Raw genomic sequence first — 21,671 nt, 5'->3', positions numbered from 1 at the left:
CTCGCGTTTCACTGAAAACAAATCGCTCTTTTCTTTCTCTCTCATCTCCTTCTCAGCCCTGACCTTCCTTACCTCCCCCTCCTCATCTGTCCATCCTGTCTCTTCCCTTACACTCCTTTATCACTCCCTAGTTCCTCTCTCACCTCGTTCCTCGGGCCCTCTCTTCTTCCTCTCAGTCATTCACTTCATCCCCTCATTTTCTCTATTTTCCTGTTGAAATCATTCCTCTCATATCCCTTTAGAACATGCTAGATTCAACACTAATGCAGAAAGAGAGGCTGTACACAGATCTCTGCACCGCCTAAAAGTGTATCTTGACAAAGAAAGTGAGCAAAGGAAATGGCGGAATGTTGTCAGCTATGCTCACCTTGAAACCAAATGCCCTATTTTGGGAGCTTTAAACAGAGTATGAATCTGGTATCTTTCTTTTTTATAAGCCTGCTGAGCTAAAGCCCTAGGCCATTACCTTCGGAAGCTAAAACAACCCTCCAGCCAGTTGCTCTCCAGGACGGAGATGGAGCCCCCACCAGTGGAAGCACCTGCTGTTGTCCTACGGAGGAGCAACACTGCCTCTCAGTGGCCACAGGGTTGTAACAGCAGGAGAGAGGATCCCACTATAAAGTCCCTGGTTATGGCTTACCTTACAGCACCACATATTCATATCAGGGGCACAACTTTAGTATATTGTATACATATTTTGTATCCCGTCGGAAACGATAAACACTCCAAAAAGCCTACCCCGACCGCTCGGAAGACGCCCCACATGGTCCTAAAGCACATCGTTACCTTGTTTGTATCTCATTCCAAATGAAAAACTGTGGGGGGACAAAAATGACATTTCTGAATTGTAGGGGGGCATGTCACCCCATCCCCAGGTGAAAGTTGTGCCTCTGATTCATATGGTCATTGAAATATAATGAAATGGTGAGTGGCATAATGGCTACAGAACAATTTGCCATTGAATATCATCAGCATTTAAAGAATCGTTGTCTTCTGGTGAAATAGGCGTCAGAGTGAGAGAGAGAGGTGGGGAATGTTGAGCTAACGCATTATTCATGGTAGATTAGTCATTAGTAATTAGAACTGCCTCTGACGACCAACCAGAGACAGATTAGATTTGACATTTGATTCCTTTAGCAGAGGCTCTGACCCAGACTGACAAATACAGAGGCTGAGCCAGAGAGGGACAGAAAGCGACGAAGACAGACAGACAGAGATAGAAAGAGAGAGAGAGACACACAGACAAAGAGAGACAGACAGTCTGGATTTTTAGGACCATCAGGAATGATGAATGGATAGGAAAGGAACACACTGTCCCACACACACACACAACACACACACACACCCCCACACACACACACACACACACAAACACACACACACACACACACACACACACACACACACACCCAGTCTCGGTCGAGAGACTCCGTTCAGACAGAGAGACAGAGGGTAGTGAATAGCTTGATGCTCTCAGTTTGAATGTTCTCCTCCCAGCAACAAGTCTAAACCACAAATCACACACACACACACACACACACACACACACACACAGTGCATTCGGAAAGTATTCAGACCCATTTACTTTTCCACATGTTTTGTTACGTTAGAGTCTTATTCTAAAAGGATTAAATAATCTTCTTCATCAATAGAATATGTGGACAACTCTAAATACCTAGGTGTCTGGTTAGACTGCAAGCTCTCCTTCCATGACTCACATCAAACATCTCCCATCCAAGTTAAATCTAGAATTGGCTTCCCTATTTTTGCAACCAAAGCATCCTTCACTCATGCTGCCAAACATACCCTCGTAAAATTGACCATCCTACCGATCCTCGACTTCGGCGATGTCATTTACAAATAGCCTCCAATACCCTACTCAATAAATGGATGCAGTCTATCACAGTTGCCATCCGTTTTGTCACCAAAGCCCCATATACTACCAACCACTGCGACCTGTACGCTCTCGTTGGCTGGCCCTCGCTTCATACTCGTCGCCAAACCCACTGGCTCCAGGTCATCTACAAGACCCTGCTAGGTAAAGTCCCCCCTTATCTCAGCTCACTGGTCACCTACCTGGTTAAATAAAGGTGAAATAAAAAAATAAATAAAAAATTGACATACAATATCAAATTCAAATCATATTTGTCACATGCGCTGAATACAACAGGTGTAGAACTTAGAGTGAAATGCTTACTTACAAGCCCTTAACCAACAATGCAGTTTTAAGAACATACATAAAAAAAGGTAAGAGATAAGAATAACAAATCATTAAAGAACAGCAGTAAATAACAATAACGGGGCTATATACAGGGGGTACCGGTACAGAGTCAATGTGGAGGCTATATACAGGGGGTACCGGTACAGAGTCAATGTGGAGGCTATATACAGGGGGTACCGGTACAGAGTCAATGTGGAGGCTATATACAGGGGGTACCGGTACAGAGTCAATGTGGAGGCTATATACAGGGGGTACCGGTACAGAGTCAATGTGGAGGCTATATACAGGGGGTACCGGTACAGAGTCAATGTGGAGGCTATATACAGGGGGTACCGGTACAGAGTCAATGTGGAGGCTATATACAGGGGGTACCGGTACAGAGTCAATGTGCGGGGTGTTGAGGTATTTGAGGTAATATGTACATGTAGGTAGAGTTATTAAAGTGACTATGCAGAGATAATAACAGAGAGTAGCAGCAGCATAGAAGGGGGGCAATGCAAATATTCTGGGTAGCCATTTGATTAGCTGTTCAGGAGTCTTATGGCTTGGGGGTAGAAGCTGTTTAGAAGCCTCTTGAACCTAGACATGGCGCTCTGGTACCGCTTTCCATGCGATAGCAGAGAGAACAGTCTATGACTAGGATGGCTGGAGTCTTTGACATTTTTTAGGGCCTTCCTCTGACACCTGGTGTAGAGGTCCTGGATGGCAGAAAGCTTGGCCCCAGTGATGTACTGGGCCGTACGCACTACCCTCTGTAGTGCCTTGTGGTCGGAGGCTGAGCAGTTTCCATACCAGGCGGTGATGCAACCCGTCAGGATTTACTCGATGGTGCCACTGTAAAACCTTTTGAGGATCTGAGGACCCATGCCAAATCTTTTCAGTCTCCAGAGGGGGAATTGGTTTTGTTGTGCCCTCTTCACGACTGTCAATACCCCATAATGACAAATGGCAAAAACAGGTTTTTCAAAATTTTAGATAAAAGCTCAGGTGGATCTTGTTTCCATTGATCATCCTGGAGATGTTTCTACAACTTCATTGGAGTCAACATGTGGTAAATTAAATTGATTGGACATGATTTGGAAAGAGACACACCTGTCTATATAAGGTCCCACAGTTGACAGTGCATGTCAGAGCAAAAACCAAGCCATGAGGTCGAAGCACAGATCTGGGGAAGGGTACCAACAAATGTCTGCAGCATTGAAGGTCCCCAAGAACACAGTGGCCTCCATCATTCTTACATGGAATAAGTTTGGAACCACCGAGACTCTTCCTAGAGCTGGCCGCCTGGCCAAACTGAGCAATCGGGAGAGAAGAGCAACCAAGAACACGATGTTCACTCTTAAAAAGCTCCAAAGTTCCTCTGTGGAGATGTGAGAACCTTCCAGAAGAACAACCATCTCTGCAATACTCCACAAATCAGGCCTTTATGGTAGAGTGGCCAGACGGAAGCCACTCCTCAGTAAAAGGCACATGACATCCCGCTTGGAGTTTACCAAAAGGCACCTAAAGACTCTCAGACCATGAGAAACAAGATTCTCTGGTCTGATGAAACAAGGATTGAACTGTTTGGCCTGAATGCCAAGTGTCACGTCTGGAGGAAACCTGGCACCATCCCTACGGTGAAGCATGGTGGTGGCAGAATCATGCTGTGGGGATGTGTTTCAACGGCAGGGACTGGGAGACTAGTCAGGATCGAGGAAGAGATGAACGGAGCAAATACAGAGTAGATCCTGAGCTCCAAAGTGCTCAGGATCTCAGACTGGGGCGAAGGTTCACATTCCAACAGGACAACGACCCTAAGCCCACAGCCAAGACAACGCAAGAGTGGCTTCGGAACAAGTCTCTGATTGTCCTTGAGTGGCCCAGCCAGAGCCCGGACTTGAACCGGATCTAACATCTCTGGAGAGACCTGAAAATAGCTGTGCAGCAACGCTCCCCATCCAACCTGACAGAGCTTGAGAGGATCAGCAGAGAAGAACGGGAGAAACTCCCCAAATAGAGTTGTGCCAAGCTTGTAGCGTCATACCCAAGAAGACTTGAGGCTGTAATCGCTGCCAAAGGTGAGTAAAGGGTCTGAATACTGCTAAAAATGTCAAAAAACTGTTTTTGCTTTCTCATTATGGGGTATTGTGTGTAGATTGAGGGAAATAAAACAATTTAATCAATTTTAGAATAAGACTGTAATGTAACAAAATGTGTAAAAGGTCAAGGGGTCTGAATACGGTCCGAATGCGCTGTAAACTCCTCAGCTCTGTCACCAGTGTCATCTCGACAATATTCAGTATTCTATTGCTCATGTCTTTCAGCTGCTCCTCTCCTCTCTCCCTTTCTCCTCTCCTCTCTCAACTCCTCCTCTCCTCTCCTCATTTCAAAACGTCTTTCTGACATCACAGCGAAGGACAATCAGTGCGTCCAGTACACCGTCATCCTCCTGTGTGATTAAGCTTAGTGACAGGCAGAAAACCCCCTCTTTTATAGACTGAACATGACTCTCTTTGACTGCATCTCCCTTTGACGTGTGTCACACAAACACTGTCTGTCTGCATCTGATGATTGTGTGTGGTGTGTTTGGTGATGCTGTGTGTGAGTGACTGTTGGTATATGTGTTTATTTGTGCGTGGGGGTCAGTCTGATGGCCGGATTCAAGCTAACCTCTGCCTTTTGCAAACAAATAGTGTGTAGTATTTTTGAGTGAGTGTGTGACGTTATCAATTCATGTCTATTATTATCAGAGTGTGTGTGTTTCTGTGTCTGCAATGTTTTCATTGTGTGTGTGTTGTGGTGTGTGTGTGTGTGTGTGTGTGTGTGTGTGTGTGTGTGTGTGTGTGTGTGTGTGTGTGTGTGTGTGTGTGTGTGTGTGTGTGTGCATGGTCTGGGCCAACTTTGTGTTGGAGACAGGCTTTTGGCCCTCCTGCGTCAGAGGGTCTTTCTCTGTGGGCCCCTGAGCAAACACATTAAGAAGAATCTTATCACTGCTTATACAGCGATGCGCTGACACACACACACACACACACACACACACACACACACACACACACACACACACACACACACACACACAATGGCGAGCCTGACGCCAAACACGCCAAATGTCATCACGCCGTTAAGAAGGAGCGGGCGGGATCACAAGAAATTAGCAGCCCCCTCATTGGGCAACGGCGAGGTGTTGGTTTGGCCCGTCATGAAGGAACCGTTGAGTTTATAAAGAGAGGATGGGACAGGTCTACGTTAGAAGCGACAAGAGCGAAATTCGCACACGCACCTCTGCACACACACACTCTCGACAAGCCTTCTTCACAGAGGCGCATCGGTGCTGAACAACAAGTGTGTGTACGACAAACAAGTTAGCGAATTCAGAGACAGAAATTAAGAAACAGACTTTGCACAAGAAGACTAACAGACACCCAAACGATTGGCTGAACACTGACCCCCAGGAGACATACAGGTTCTCTCAACGTGCAGCTAAAGAAGACGAGGAGACGACAGAGCTAACTCAGCTCTTTGAGACTAAAACGAAACCTTGTTGGTACCCGAAGACCTGAGCTTTAGAACCAGACCGGTACTTGTGGTTGAAGCCCAGAAGCTGTGGTCAGAATTGGTTCAGAAACGGTCAGAAGTTCCGGTAAGAAGGTGCAGTCATGCAGAAAGTATCTGTGGTCCTGTTGGTGGGAGTCCTGACGGTGCTGGTGACTCTGTGGGCTGGAGTGGACACAGCCCCCACCCTGCTGACTGACAGAGGTAAGGAGAGAGGGATGGAGACTTAAGGGATTGAGTGAGGATAGAAGATGGGTGAGAGTCGAGGTATAAAGGGAACATGGAGGGAAAATATGATGGAGAGAAAGAATAGAAGGGAACGGAGAGAGTAGGAAGGAATGCTGAGAATGAGTGGCTGAAGGGAGAGTGAAGGTATGGGATGGACAAGGTGAAGGAAGAGAAGGATGGAGAGATCACGGTTAAGGACGAAGATGGCTGAATGAAAGTATTCAGGGAGTACAGATGAAGAATTTGTTGCTCACACTCCTCTCTTCCTAGAATACTGTCCTCGCCCACACAATGCTGAATTATCCTTTGGGTTTGTCCTATGTACACACACACAAACAAATGCAAGCAAGCATACACACACTCAAAGCCGCTCGTGTCCACTCTCCACTTCGACACTAGCTGACATTGGTACTGGAGGATTCCATGGCGTTGCTATGGGACCGCTGTGACGTTCAGAGGGTCTTTTGGTGGCCACATAACAATACGGCTCAGTTGACACAGTGACCCTCTGAAGACCGTGGACAGACAGAAAGCTGAGAAAGGCTGGGAACTTTGTCTACATTACACAACAGACTGTCTCTGAGCTGAGACTTGGTCTGTCTCTGAGCTGAGACTTGGTCTGTCTCTGAGCTGAGACTTGGTCTGTCTCTGAGATGAGACTTGGTCTGTCTCTGAGCTGAGACTTGGTCTGTCTCTGAGCTGAGACTTGGTCTGTCTCTGAGCTGAGACTTGGTCTGTCTCTGAGCTGAGACTTGGTCTGTCTCTGAGATGAGACTTGGTCTGTCTCTGAGCTGAGACTTGGTCTGTCTCTGAGCTGAGACTTGGTCTGTCTCTGAGCTGAGACTTGGTCTGTCTCTGAGCTGCTGGGGTTTGGTGGAATCAATCAATCACATTTTATTTGTAGGACACTTTCTACGAATAGCAACCCTGGCCTGAACCACCATGGAGCACACAGAGGAGAAAGGGAAATGTGTCATCATCCTGAATCATTATGAGAGGCATTATAGAATGAGGATGGCATTCTGCCAGGTGTTGAATATGACTCTGAGACCACAGAATGTTCATGTGTGTCTGTAATGTTGTCTTTCAGGAGACATAAAGCTGACAGGTCCAGCTACAGGCGACTCAACTGTGCAAGAGAGAACGGAACCGTCAACGGTCAACGCTTCTAAACTACTGAAGACCCTACTGATGACCAGCATCCCTGTTGGTCCAGAAAAGACGTCCACACCCACCAGCAGTCTGGATAGACGATTGAAGATGGATCCGGTGATGAGCAGCCCAGATAGACGAGCCCAGATCCTGAAAATGCTGTCAGCGCTGGAGGAACTCAGCAGGACGATCAATAGCACTCTGAGCACACGGATGACCATGATGCCCAGAGGGTCAGCAAATGGCAGAAATTCAGGAAAGAAGAAAGCGGTAAATCAATGCTGTTTGTGTTTATTATATTCCTACCTGCCTTGGGATAGAATAGTTACTTTCACACCAGGATGTGTTTTAGAAAGTAATAAATAAATGGGAGTGATAGGGGCAACTATGCAATTTTTCTCAATTCTACGGATAAATCAACTCAATATTTTGTTTAATGTTAATTTAAATGTGATTTGGCCATTTCTATTTTTTTTACATTGCACTTTTGCCCCTGTCACCTACATTGATTGTTAGCTAGCGATTGGCTAAAGCTACCTGATGTTTGTAGTGGCTGTTTAAAGAAAACTTAACCATGGAATAAAGTTTGTCTTCGCCAGTAGACTACTTTCAGGGTGCGGAACCATCTTACATTAAGTTGTAAACCTGAACTTCTCCTTTATAAAATGTTAAATACTGTACCTGTGATACATCATTTGAAAGGATCCTCCTGCCTGCTTGGAACTAAAGTGTGACTTCTTCTATTACTGTACTGAAGGTAGCTGAGGCGGATAGAGTGAAAACCACCACAGTGCCTCCTGTGGATGTTGGAGGTAGCGTCACTGCATCCCGGGCCAGCACTGACGGCATAGACAGCCTGAGTGGCCGAAACTTCAAGAAGTCCCTCCCACAGCAACCCAAGAAGCCCAGCAACAAGAGAGGTGACAGCAAGGGGTCAAAAGTCAATTAGGAAGTCTTTGTCACTAGTTTCTTGTCTTGTCATGTTTGCTAATATTTGAAGATAATGCTCAACTTCCTAATCTCGTTCTCTTTCTCTCCAACAGTGTGTTTCTGGAAGTACTGCTCCCAAAACTGATCCTCCACAGACCCTGACAAACACCCCTATAAACATCCATGGTACCCTCCAAACCAACATTCACCCCATCCTACCCCCACCCTACACCCGGGCACTAGGCAACCAATGCAGCGAGGCATCGGAGGCCCGGTGCCACCACTGACCTTTTCATTGGCTCATGAATAACAGTACTGACCAATCAGGTTGCCCCATCATCGCCGTGTGTACTAGTGCCTATGCGCACAAACGTCTGTTAACCGTTTATAGAAGAGAAAACGCTGTGTGTGATCTCTAATAAAGATGACCCAAGCACGATAAAACTATACGACAATAAAGACACGTTTATTTTTCTACAGATCCCTCACTCTCTCTCTCGCTCTCTCAGTTGTTCATTATGGAATGACCAATATGTCCAAAATGACCAAAATGGCTGCTAAACATGAGGTTGAGGCCAGATGTATTGCTGTTTTTTGAGGGGCTCATAGGATCATTTGAAAGGGTTCATGGCATCATCGCAAAGCTCAGAGACTATTGTCTTAAAGGTTATGTACACATTGGTTGTTTAAAGTAATGTTACTGGACAGCTTACATTGGTGGTAGAGATTTACATAAGAGATTTACACACTTCTTGCAAAACTCTAGAATTCCTGGAGAGGATGTCCCCATGGTAACCCATGGTGGCACTGTAAACTACGCTTGTTGATATTAGGGCTTTTAAGTTTCGGGTTCCACAGTAGAGTCAGTTGTACCGTTGCCTTGGTGACTGTGGGACTGGGTTGAGGTTTAAAGGGAAAGTTCACCCCATATTCAAAAGTCTGTCAGAAGTTGTCATACATCAAAAGATACACAAAGCAAGGTAACAAAAATATCAAAGACAAATCACTGTTCTGAAATCAGTTTAATAAAGTCTCCTCTGGTGAGGATTATAAGGCGAGTAAACAGGGTTGTGTCAGTATTTGTTTGGTGCATGGAGAGATACAGTACACACTTCCGCCACAATCAAAATGGCTTCCGATTCAACCTGCATGTTCAGGAAGGCCCGAACAGGTGATGTTATGATCAATAGAATTCTACATAAATGGTATTAAAGCAGATTTGCTTATACAAAATGTACAAATAGAAAAGTCAGACCTTGACATCAAAAAGCTTTTTACTATTGATTATTATTCACCCATAGATAGCCAAAATAAGACGGGGAGAAACTAAAGAAAAGTGAATTTATAAAGTATATGTATGTTCATTTTTAGATATAGGTTAATACTGTGGTCAAGGCCAAAGTGTTGCACATTCATATAAGTATGGTGTGTCTACCTGTGCTCTGCTATTCCTCTAAGACACAGAGGCTATAACACTTTAATGAATGCTTATGGCTGCTTTAGGAAAGTTTTACAATGTTGCAGTATTAGTAGATAGTACTACACTCTGTTAGAGTTCGTGCTCTAGATTTCTAACAGTGTCTGTGTCTTCAATGAAACCATATACCTATATTATAGTGCACCGCAAGGACTGGATGTGAAATGGATGCAGACCTCTCTGTCTAGTGGTCTAACATTCACAGCAGCCATGACACTACATATGAGTGCCGTGCAACCCAACCTGTGAGTGCACAAAGACACACACACGCACACACACACACGATTTGGGATTGGGCCTTCTCAGTCTCTCCCTCCTCCAAGTCTCTCGCTATTTGATTCGTTTGGCCACATCTATGTAGGCAAATTCGATTTCGCGCTCAACAGGACAGGTGTTAGTAAACTCTTCCCTCTTGTAGGCGTGGTTCAGATAGCGCCACACCCCCGCCATCTCCGCCGGGATCTCAAAGCCACGGTACTTCCTGGCCACCACCTGGGATAGGACCGAGACACAGGTGATGTCATGAAACAGACCAGGAATTAGCCTAAACATGGGAATCCCTTTGAGAGAAATAAATCACAGCTCATATGGATCAGTGAGAATTTAGAGGATATAAGTCATTAAAGTAGTTCCTTTATAATGTGTAGTCTAGGCAGCAAGGTGGGTATTATTGGTAGTAGTACCTTTATAATGTGTAGTCTGGGCAGCCGGGTGGGTAGTATTGGTACTAGTACCTTTATAATGTATAGTTTGGGCAGCAGTACCTTTATAATGTATAGTCTGGGCAGCAGGCTAGTAGTATTGGTACTAGTACCTTTATAATGTGTAGTCTGGGCAGCAGTACCTTATAATGTGTAGTTTAGGCAGCAAGCTAGTAGTATTGGTACTAGTACCTTTATAATGTGTAGTCTGGGCAGCAGTACCTTTATAATGTGTAGTCTGGGCAGCAGTGCCTTATAATGTGTAATCTGGGCAGCAGTACCTTTATAATGTGTAGTCTGGGCAGCAGTGCCTTTATAATGTGTAGTCTGGGCAGCAGTGCCTTATAATGTGTAATCTGGGCAGCAGTACCTTTATAACGTGTAGTCTGGGCAGCAGTACCTTTATAATGTGTAGTCTGAGCAGCAGTACCTTTATAATGTGTAGTCTGGGCAGCAGTACCTTTATAATGTGTAGTCTGGGCAGCAGTGCCTTTATAACGTTTAGTCTGGGCAGCAGTACCTTTATAATGTGTAGTCTGGGCTGCAGTACCTTTATAATGTGTAGTCTGGGCAGCAGTACCTTTATAATGTGTAGTCTGGGCAGCAGTGCCTTTATAATGTGTAGTCTGGGCAGCAGTACCTTCATAATGTGTAGTCTGGGCTGCAGTACCTTTATAATGTGTAGTCTGGGCTGCAGTACCTTTATAATGTGTAGTCTGGGCAGCAGTACCTTTATAATGTGTAGTCTGGGCAGCAGGCTAGTAGTATTGGTACTAGTACCTTTATAATGTGTAGTCTGGGCAGCAGTGCCTTTATAATGTGTAGTCTGGGCAGCAGTGCCTTTATAACGTTTAGTCTGGGCAGCAGTGCCTTTATAAAGTTTAGTCTGGGCAGCAGTACCTTTATAATGTGTAGTTTGGGCAGCAGTGCCTTTATAATGTGTAGTCTGGGCAGCAGTACCTTTATAATGTGTAGTCTGGGCAGCAGTGCCTTTATAACGTTTAGTCTGGGCAGCAGTACCTTTATAATGTGTAGTCTGGGCAGCAGTGCCTTTATAACGTTTAGTCTGGGCAGCAGTGCCTTTATAACGTTTAGTCTGGGCAGCAGTACCTTTATAATGTGTAGTCTGGGCAGCAGTGCCTTTATAACGTTTAGTCTGGGCAGCAGTACCTTTATAATGTGTAGTCTGGGCAGCAGTGCCTTTATAATGTGTAGTCTGGGCAGCAGTGCCTTTATAACGTTTAGTCTGGGCAGCAGTGCCTTTATAATGTGTAGTCTGGGCTGCAGTACCTTTATAATGTGTAGTCTGGGCAGCAGTACCTTTATAATGTGTAGTCTGGGCAGCAGTACCTTTATAATGTGTAGTCTGGGCAGCAGTACCTTTATAATGTGTAGTCTGGGCAGCAGTACCTTTATAACGTGTAGTCTGGGCAGCAGTACCTTTATAATGTGTAGTCTGGGCAGCAGTACCTTTATAACGTGTAGTCTGGGCAGCAGTGCCTTTATAATGTGTAGTCTGGGCAGCAGTACCTTTATAACGTGTAGTCTGGGCAGCAGTACCTTTATAATGTGTAGTCTGGGCAGCAGTGCCTTTATAATGTGTAGTCTGGGCAGCAGTACCTTTATAACGTGTAGTCTGGGCAGCAGTACCTTTATAATGTGTAGTCTGGGCAGCAGTACCTTTATAACGTGTAGTCTGGGCAGCAGTACCTTTATAATGTGTAGTCTGGGCAGCAGTACCTTTATAACGTGTAGTCTGGGCAGCAGTACCTTTATAATGTGTAGTCTGGGCAGCAGGCTAGTAGTATTGGTACTAGTACCTTTATAATGTGTAGTCTGGGCAGCAGGCTAGTAGTATTGGTACTAGTACCTTTATAATGTGTAGTCTGGGCAGCAGTACCTTTATAATGTGTAGTCTGGGCAGCAGTACCTTTATAATGTGTAGTTTGGGCAGCAGGTTGCAGTCTGCCAGTGTGAGGTCAGGTCCATCCAGGAAGCAGCGTGTGGACTCCTGAGGGTCTTCTGTGCTGTTGGCATCGATCTCCTCCGGCAGGGGGGCCCTCAGGAATTCATCCAGCCGCCTCAGAGACTTCAACAGGGCCTTCTCCAGGCCTATACAGTGAGTGAACACAGACAGACAGAGATGCACACACACAGACATTTTAATCACAGTCAGAGACACACAGGCTACAGTGTAAACACGCAAACACACAGTACACACACGCAGTACACACAAACTTGCACACACAAACACACACACAAACACAAGCCTTACCGTCGTTGGTATCTTTGCGGGGATTCTTGATGTAGGCAGAGAACTTGGAGAACACATCTATACCTGCGGTGTTTGACTCTGGGTGTTTAGTCGCCAACTTGGGGTACCTGAGAAAGATATATCAGACATCAGGATTGGTCAGTTGAATCCAGGAAGTGGTCGTTTGATTGACAGGCAATAGACAGGACGTGGTGGGTGTGTACCGTGGTGGCGTGAGTTTTTCCTCAAGGAACTCTTCTATCTTGTTGACGTCGACCTTCACCTCCCCGTTAAAAGTGACGAACGGAGGGTTGGTCCCCGGGGCCAGGTCCTGCAGGTCCGCCGGTTTCCTGGGTAACACATTATTACAAGATTCTTACAGGGTTCCTGTGTCAGGGTACCCACATAAACATCATCCAGCATTAATTGCTGAATGTCTTTATAAAGTATGTCAAATCCAGTTGATCTTGATATAGAACACGATTGATTGATAGATGTATCGGCCAATGGGATGATCCATACCTTTTGAGGTCGACTGTGGTGACGTTGAAGATAACTCCCTTCAGCCACAGGATCATGAAGAGGCGCTGGGAGAACGGACAGTTCCCGATGCTCTCACCATCACTGCCAGCCTAAGTAGGAGACACACAAAAGGTTCAGTCCAACTCATACACATACAGTTGAAATACATACAGTACACACAACAGGCCCCAATCACAAATGCCCTGGTCATTATTCCCTGTGTGGTAAAACACACTACTACAACACGTTGAATCGGCCCTGACGATCTCTTGCCACTAGAGGTCCTCAACAAACCTGAGAGATCATCAACAACACTAGCACCACCAGCAGCAGTGGTGCTGTTGTTGTTGCTGCTGCTGGTAGTGGTACTGTTGTTGCTGCTGCTGGTGGTGGTGCTGTTGTTGTTGCTGGTGGTGGTACTGTTGTTGTTGCTGCTGGTGGTGCTGTTGTTGCTGCTGCTGCTGCTGGTAGTGCTGCTGGTGGTCCTGTTGTTGCTGCTGCTGGCACCAGCACTACCACTACCAGCAGCAGCAACAATAACAGTACCACCACCAGCAGCAACAACAACAGCACCACCAGCAGCAGCAGCAACAGGACCACCAGCAGCACCACCAGCAGCAGCAGCAACAACAGCACCACCAGCAGCAACAACAACAGTACCACCACCAGCAGCAGCAACAACAGTACCACCACCAGCAGCAGCAACAACAGTACCACTACCAGCAGCAGCAACAACAACAGTACCACCACCAGCAGCAACAACAACAGTACCACCACCAGCAGCAACAACAACAGAACCACCAGCAGCAGCAGCAACAACAGTACCACCAGCAGCAACAACAGCAACAACAACAATACCACCACCAGCGGCAACAACACAGCACCACCAGCAGCAACAACAACAGTACCACCACCAGCAGCAACAACAACAGTACCACCACCAGCAGCAACAACAACAGTACCTTCACCACCAGCAGCAACAACAACAACAGTACCACCACCACCAGCAGCAACAGCAGTACCACCACCAGCACCAGCACCAACAGTACTACCACCACTACCAGCAACAACAGTACCACCACCAGCAGCACCAGCAGCAGCACCAGCAGAAGCAACAACAACAGCACCACCACCACCAGCAACAACAACAGCACCAACACCAGCAACAACAACAGTACCACCACCACCAGCAACAACAACAGCACCACCACCAGCAACAACAACAGCACCAGCAACAACAACAGCACCAGCAACAACAACAGCACCAGCAACAACAACAGCACCACCACCAGCAACAACAACAGCACCACCACCAGCAACAACAACAGCACCACCACCAGCAACAACAACAGCACCACCACCAGCAACAACAACAGCACCAACACCAGCAACAACAACAGCACCACCACCAGCAACAACAACAGCACCAGCAGCATCAAATTCCTCCATACTTCAAGCTCAACTCTTACCTTGACAAACAGCTCGATAGTTGGGAACCCCAGCTTTTTGGCTGCTATGTCAAACCAGGCCATGGTGACAACACAAGACAAGGTATCAGTTTATGGACTCATAACCTAGAGGTCCAAAGACACAGCCCGATCCGTAAATCAATCTGCCTCCAATCAGTCAGGTTCAGTCAGCGAAACTCGTGAAAGTTACTGTCTCTGTCTGGGCTGACTGAGACCGGACCGGGTCTGAGGGTTCTGTAGCTGTGGGTGTCCATGATTGGGGTGGTAAGATCGAGGGGAGGTGGGTTTAGATATGCAGAGCAGGACAGTGAGACGTTTTGCACAGCACACTCCCTCTTTGTTAGCCACACACGGCTAGCATAATAGACACACTGTTTGGGTGTTTTCCCTGTCTGGTGGGGCGTCTTTCGTTTACTTTGATAGATTGGAGTTCTGATGTGTTGATTTCAGCTACAGGTACTGACGCAATGAATTAATAATAGCCCATGACAAACAGAGAATAGTGTGTAAACTTGTTTAGATACGTAGTCAGGTCCATGTGCCCCTCTACAATCATTTCTTCCTGATGCAAAAGTTTCAGTTTATGATTCCAGTAAAATGATCTCATTCACTGCCCTAATAACCTACAATGCAGAAACTCAGCCTCATTTGGTGCACCAGGATACGTTTTTATCAATCCTCAAACAACAGCAACAATAGGCCCCAACTGACTGACTCAGAGTCTGTGGGTATGGTGTCAGTGTAGGCTGGCGGAACAGTGTGAGGTCTGTTCTGGGGTCAATGTGTGGGAGTTGATGGAATCCTCAGGCCTGTTCTGACCCTGATGGAAAAGGGCAATGTGTTTCTCACACACACACACACACACACACACACACACACACACACACACACACACACACACACACACACACACACACACACACACACACACACACACACACACTGAAAACGCACTCCTTGTAGGCAACCAACCATACTGTGCATGCATATCATAGAATTACCTCATTGGGTAGAAAGTTGTCAGCAACATAAAGTGGATCGTTTGATCATGTATATTTCTACTGAGATCATTACAAACCCAACCAACTCCGACTCATCACACTTCAACTCCGACCCCAAAACTCATGGCAATAGGTGACCATTCAGGTGTGCTGTGTGACTTCGTTACCATAGTGACAACAACAGCGGACCAATAAGTCAAATATCTGCATTGTGTGTTGGCGGAGTGGGCCCTGTCACCCCCTCTTGTCCCCAGCTTGTCCCCAGACACCCCAGTCAGCTCCAAACCAGCAGGCCTGATAATCAGCTTATTGTCAGAGAGAAAGAGAGAGAGAGAGAGAGAGAGAGAGAGAGAGGGAGAGGGGCGAGAAGGGGAGAGAGAGAGAGGGAGAGAGAAAGAGAGAGAGAGAGAGAGAGACAGAGAGAGGGGCGAGAAGGGGAGAGAGAGAGAGGGAGAGAGAAAGAGAGAGAGAAAGAGAGAGAGAGGGGCGAGAAGGGGAGAGAGAGAAAGAGAAAGAGTGGAGGGGAGGGGGGAGAGAGAGAGAGAGAGAGAGAGAGAGAGAGAGAGAGAGAGAGAGAGAAGGGAGAGAGAGAATGCAAAAATAATTTCCTCCATGTTTTCCTTGACTCTCTAACTCCGGTGAAAGCCACAGTTGGAGCTTGCTTCTGCCTCCTGCCTCCCATGACCTTGGCCATGGAACATACCTACAGTTGCTCTCGCACCAAGAGCAAGACAAAGGCGTCTATTGTATTATGTGAGCAGGCGCCCCGGGAGAACAGGCCAGAATATTAGAACATTTTCCCCCAGGCTTAATCCTTCAGCTGGGCGCCAGGGCACCTTCATCAAACACTGGAATGTGCCTTTGTTGTGTTGGTCACGTCCTGGGCCCATGGCATGCAGCCCCCCAGACCTACAACGCCATAACAACATGACTATTTTTAGCAGGAGGTTTTATCTAGGCGACTGATGGTTAGCACACATATTATGTAGCACATGTGGGAGTCAAATCCACAACCCTGGGGTTGCTATAGAGAGCCACACTCCAACCAATTGAGCCAAAGTAGGTACCATGTCAGGTAACTTTTTAATACAGGCTTTTTATAGACTTCTGACCAGATATGCATGGCTCAAAGCAATACAGTCGCGGCTAGAATGGAGCGTAATGATGTAGTGCCTCAATGTAGTGCTCTCCACCTAGTTCTCAAAGCACTTTACATTGATAGTGGGCCACAGGTGATGCTAGGGCAGCCATTTTGCACCAGAACACTCACCAACAACACTACTAGAATGCCCTAACACACACGCACGCATGGGACAATGGGGCCGGCAAGACTGTGTGTGTGTGTGTGTGTGTGTGTCTCCGTGTAACTGTGTGTGTGTGTGTGTGCGTGTGTGTGTGCGTCTGTGCGTGTGTGCAATCAGCCAAAGAGGGGTAGAATTACAGTAGGATATCACTCTCTTAATGGGATGAGGTAAGGAGATCACAGTGGGATCACAGGCAACCCAGCGACATGACTCCCACATGCCAACACAATCACACACAACCCCAACAAAACACCTCACATGCAATCATAACACAGGGAATATTACACAACATGCCTCACACCCAAACCATAAGTATGCTTGATGTTTCCTTAGCAACAGATTTTCAAAATGGCGGTGTGTTTTTGAATAAAGTTCAGCAGGCTAATACTTTACTGGCCAGACACACAAACCCTCTTCTTTCCTTACCACACCACCTCTGACCTGCAGGGCCAAACAGTGTTTTTATTACTACGTAAATTAACTTACCTGCTAACTTCTCCCTTCCAGTATATTTTCCAGGCCCAGATCTGAAGCGAAGCCAGTATCATTGTATGTTGCCATGTTGCTACACTCAGTGGTAAAGAAGAACAGGCCACAGAAAGTAGGCTAATGACAACAACAACAACGGCCTCTCCCTCTCAACGACTCCCGACAGGCGGCCATTTCAAGTTGTCAAATCGCATTACTTTAAACCAGCTAGAGGAGAATCAACCACAACAACAGAACAATGTCTGGGGCTTTGACCGGACAGTGTCTGAGCTAGCCTTTATGACCAACTGAACATGACCATAGACCAGACACTAATATAATTAGCCACTAAGTAGCTAAGATAAGATAAAAGGTGGGCTAGGGCTAGTGGCTGGCATGGGTTTTCCTATGATGCTAGCTAGCACGCTACATGTAGCCCCATTTGTAATCTATAGAACAGGATGACAGGAAAGTTCCATTACGAGCTAAGTAGATCATTCTCGAGGATTCCGAAACACTGATTTGATTACCAGATGAGAGAGGGAGACAGATAGAGAGAGAGAAAGAAGGAAGGAAGAGAAGGGGTGGGTCTGTATTGTTGTGACATGTGGACAGATACATCTTGTAGCCGTTACCTGAATAGAAGCTACACTTGACTTTAAACACATGCTAAACTATATCCTGCCACAAGTGGAGTTGCCAATACACGGAGACAATGGCAGAGAGATCTATACATTTTAGACCACACCCTTCAGTGTTCTTCAGCCCTGGTCCTGAGCACCCACAGGATGTGCAGGGTAACACACCTGATTCAGGTAATCAGCTGATCGATACAGCCTGTAGCTCTACAGGACCAGGGAGCACTGGGGTCTGTTCCGGAAGGTGCAACATAACAGAACTTTCAGAAATAAATTCACTGTGTACTACACAGGGTGTATTGTAGATAGAACACATGTGATTGCCTGTCGTCTAAAAAAAGGGAATTGTGTCAGCTTTATTCATCACATGTCTATCTGCAATGTTCTTAATGTCATAGCTAACACATAGTTAACCCTTGGTGCTACTGTACCTTGACATAGAGGGAGATCTCATACTCCTGGGGCTCCGGACTGTCCCTGTCTTCCCCGTGAGGAGTTGGGCTCTGCAGCCTCACAGACTTCTTTGGCGTCTTCTCCTCCCCCTGCGCCTCCTTCTCTTTCTTCACCTCTGTCCTCTGGTGCATGAACGTGGGCACCTCGTCCATAACCACCACCTTCTTCTTCTTTTTCTTCACCGGCTCCTCTCTCCTCTTCGGGGAAAGTACCTCCTCTTTGAGCACCGACTTCAGCTCCTTTATCCAGTCCTCCCTCCTCCCGGGGGTCTGCGCTTCCTCTGGGGACAACTTCTTAATCCCGTCCTCCTTCCGCTCAGGGGTCTGCGCTTCCTCTGGGGACAACTTCTTAATCCCGTCCTCCTTCCGCCCAGGGGTCTGCGCCTCCTCTGGAGACAACTTCTTAATCCAGTCCTCCTTCCGCCCAGGGGTCTGTGCCTCCTCTGGGGCCTTCTTGATCCAGTCATCGCTCCTTCTGCGGGTCTGCACCTCCTCTGGGGCCTCCTTCTTGGCCCAGTCATCCCTCCTCCAGGGGGTCTGTGCCTCCTCTGGGGCTGCCTTCTTGTTCAAGTCGTTGCTCCCTCTGCGGGTCTGCGCCTCTTCTGGGGCTGCCTTCTTGTTCCAGTCGTTGCTCCCTCTGCGGGTCTGCGCCTCCTCTGGGGCCGCCTTCTTGTTCCAGTCGTTGCTCCCTCTGCGGGTCTGCGCCTCCTCTGGGGCCGCCTTCTTGTTCCAGTCGTTGCTCCCTCTGCGGGTCTGCGCCTCCTCTGGGGCCGCCTTCTTGTTCCAGTCGTTGCTCCTTCTGTTGGTCTGCACCTCCTCTGGGGCTGCCTTCTTGATCCAGTCATTGCTCCCTCTGCGGGGCTGCGCCTCCTCTGGGGCCGCCTTCTTGTTCCAGTCGTTGCTCCCTCTGCGGGTCTGCACCTCCTCTGGGGCCTCCTTCTTGATCCAGTCGTTGCTCCCTCTGCGGGTCTGCGCCTCCTCTGGGGCCGCCTTCTTGTTCCAGTCGTTGCTCCCTCTGCGGGTCTGCGCCTCCTCTGGGGCCTCCTTCTTGTTCCAGTCGTTGCTCCCTCTGTGGGGTGTCACCCTATCTCTTTTTACTGTCGCCTCCTCTTTCATTTCTGCTTGTCTCAGCCTTGTGGGAGATAGCAGCATCTCATTCAGCAGTTGTCGTTTCACCTCCTCTGTTCCAGGGAAACCATTCTCTATCCTGGCTTTGCGATCTTTGACCCCTAGCTCCACCTCTTCTTTCTTCTCTTTCCTTCGTTCCTTCGCTGTGTATTCCTTCCCGAACTTTACTGGCTCATCCTTAGTGGCAGGCACTGGCTGTTCTACTCTCTTGCTGCCTTCCTCTAATGCAGATTTAGACTCATCCTCAATGAGATCATCTGGCTCTTCCGCCATCTCAATCGCTCCCTCTGATTGTGAGTCTAGATTATCGTCAATGTTTGTCACTGGCTGTTCCTCCATCTCACCCCCTCCCTCTGCTCCTCCCGTCCCCATCTCTGAGACCGGGACCGGATTATCCATCTCTTCAGCCCCTCCCACCTCTGCAGCTCCGGGCTCATCCAGAATGACCTCTCCTGGCTGTTCTTTCTCCATGTCTCCTCCCTCCTCAAGCTCGAAAGCCTCCTCGACATGCTCTAAATCCTTGTCGTCGTCCTCCTGTGTAGCTCCTACTGAACCCTTGAGTATCTCTACCTGTGGCTGAGCTACAACTTTGCCTTCTTTCTTTTCCCCTTCTTCTCTGGCAGCATTATCAGGCTCCAAAGCCTTTTCCGTCTGTGCCTCCATACTGCCACTTCTTCTCTCTTCCTCTGCTATGTCTACATTATCCTCCTTCTTTTGCTCCTCCTCTACTTTGCTGCCTCCTGTGTCCATCCCCACCACCGCATTATCCCCAACCTGTTGCGGCTCTTCCCTCTCCCCACCACCTCCCTTCACTGCCCTATCACTGTCACCCTCTTCCACCTGTAGCTGCTGTTCTGTCTGTTGTAAACCTCCCTCCTCTTTAGAGCCGTTCTCACCCTCCTGACTCTCATTGGGCTGTATCAGTGGCTGTGCCTTGCTCTTGCTCCCTCCCTCTACCTCAACAGGTGGAGTGACAACATCCTGTGGTTGTTGAGCCGTGGTTGCCTGACTCTTGACGACTCCAAGCTCTATGAAGTCCTTGGTAACGAACAACGGGGGCTGGTGCTCTGTCGCTTGATGCCCCTCCTCTTTTTTCTCTAAAACTGCTTTAGTTGTCTCTCCCTGTTCCTCTGTAACAGGGCTTTTAACCTCCTCCTCTTTTTTCTCTGTACTCTTCTCACTTCCCTGCTGGTTCTCATCCCTCTCTTCTTGTGAAACCTGTCGATTTTTTGCCAATTTATTGTTACTTTCCTCACTCTCTCCTTCATTGTCATTGGCTGGCTGATGTTTAGGCTCCTCTTCCTGTCCTTCCTCCTGCCGTGTCTCTCTGACCACATCACTAGTGGACACAGTTCGACAGTCCTCAGTCACTTGACTCCCGCTTTCATCACTCACTCTCGCCATGCCATCATCATTAGTCACCTGGCTGATGGGCATCTCTGCGTCCTGACCGCCACTCTGCTCTCCCTTCGCTAACTCATCTGTAGTGGATGTGGTTTCTGGCTTTCGACTCTCTGTACACAGCTCTTCTTTACTCTCCACCTCATCATTAGTGGACGGGACTGGTGGTTCTGTTGTCGTCAAACTGACATCGTCGTCTGTCTTCTCTGTCTCATCAACAGGCAAAACGATTTGTGCCTTTTCTGCCTCTGGAGATGTCTCCTCGTCTTTCCTCTCTACCTCATCATTAATGGACTCCGTTTCAGGTAAACTAGGTGGTGGTGGGGAGAGAGGAGGTTCTCTCTCCTCTATTTCTCTCTCTTTGTCCGCCCCTGCTGACTCCTCTCTCTCAGCGAACTTCTCTTCTTCAACAGCCTCTACAGATTTCTCCTGCTCCTCTTCAATTACAACAACTGGCACGGTCAGCTCCCCCTCCGCTTTATCTCCCTCTCTCCTTTCCTGTAAACCAACCTCCTCTTCAATCCCCCTCTCCCCCTCCTCTCCCTCCTTTCCTCCGCTCCCGCTAGCTTGCGTCGTCACTTCGAAATGATCAGCTGCACCTTCCCCCTCACCTGCCATCCCAATGTCCTCCATGTCCTCGCCCACCTCCTCCCCCAGTTCTAACACCTCCTCTGCTAGTTCTACATCCTCCTCCTCCTCTTCATCTCGTTGCCTCTGTCTGTCCGGGTCGGTACAGGTTCCTATAGGGCTGTGGATGATGGCTCCATTGGAGAGGTCCGGGCTGAGGCCAT

General features: G+C 47.6%; 2 protein-coding genes across 6 annotated transcripts in view; one reads left to right on the top strand and one right to left on the bottom strand.

Moving 5' to 3' along the window:
• Positions 1–5,498: 5,498 nt before the first annotated feature.
• On the top strand, positions 5,499–8,546 carry LOC115196291 (uncharacterized). The gene is made up of 4 exons (XM_029756977.1): positions 5,499–5,959; positions 7,074–7,405; positions 7,893–8,055; positions 8,179–8,546. Exons 1-4 carry the CDS (start codon positions 5,860–5,862, stop codon positions 8,208–8,210), a joined length of 627 nt encoding a protein of 208 aa, XP_029612837.1. The 5' UTR covers positions 5,499–5,859; the 3' UTR covers positions 8,211–8,546.
• A 522-nt stretch (positions 8,547–9,068) lies between these two features.
• Positions 9,069–21,671, bottom strand: part of LOC115196289 (chloride intracellular channel protein 4) — a 53,051-nt gene continuing 40,448 nt past the window's right edge. The window contains exons 2-7 of one of the 5 annotated variants that reach the window (XM_029756970.1): positions 14,489–14,532; positions 13,020–13,129; positions 12,722–12,847; positions 12,519–12,625; positions 12,174–12,355; positions 9,069–10,034 (exon numbers count right to left, since the gene is read on the bottom strand). In XM_029756970.1, coding sequence (XP_029612830.1) covers positions 9,873–10,034; positions 12,174–12,355; positions 12,519–12,625; positions 12,722–12,847; positions 13,020–13,129; positions 14,489–14,532 — 731 coding nt within the window. In that variant the 3' untranslated portion in view covers positions 9,069–9,872. Of the gene's footprint in view, positions 10,035–12,173; positions 12,356–12,518; positions 12,626–12,721; positions 12,848–13,019; positions 13,130–14,488; positions 14,756–17,279; positions 17,506–18,330; positions 21,379–21,671 lie in introns of those variants that run through there. The other 4 variants (XM_029756969.1, XM_029756973.1, XM_029756972.1 and 1 more) reach the window with 4 other exon arrangements.

The sequence above is a fragment of the Salmo trutta genome, chromosome 6 (genome assembly GCF_901001165.1).
Source record: "Salmo trutta chromosome 6, fSalTru1.1, whole genome shotgun sequence".
Classification (NCBI taxonomy): domain Eukaryota; kingdom Metazoa; phylum Chordata; class Actinopteri; order Salmoniformes; family Salmonidae; genus Salmo; species Salmo trutta.
This window is presented reverse-complemented; position numbering and strand designations above follow the sequence as displayed.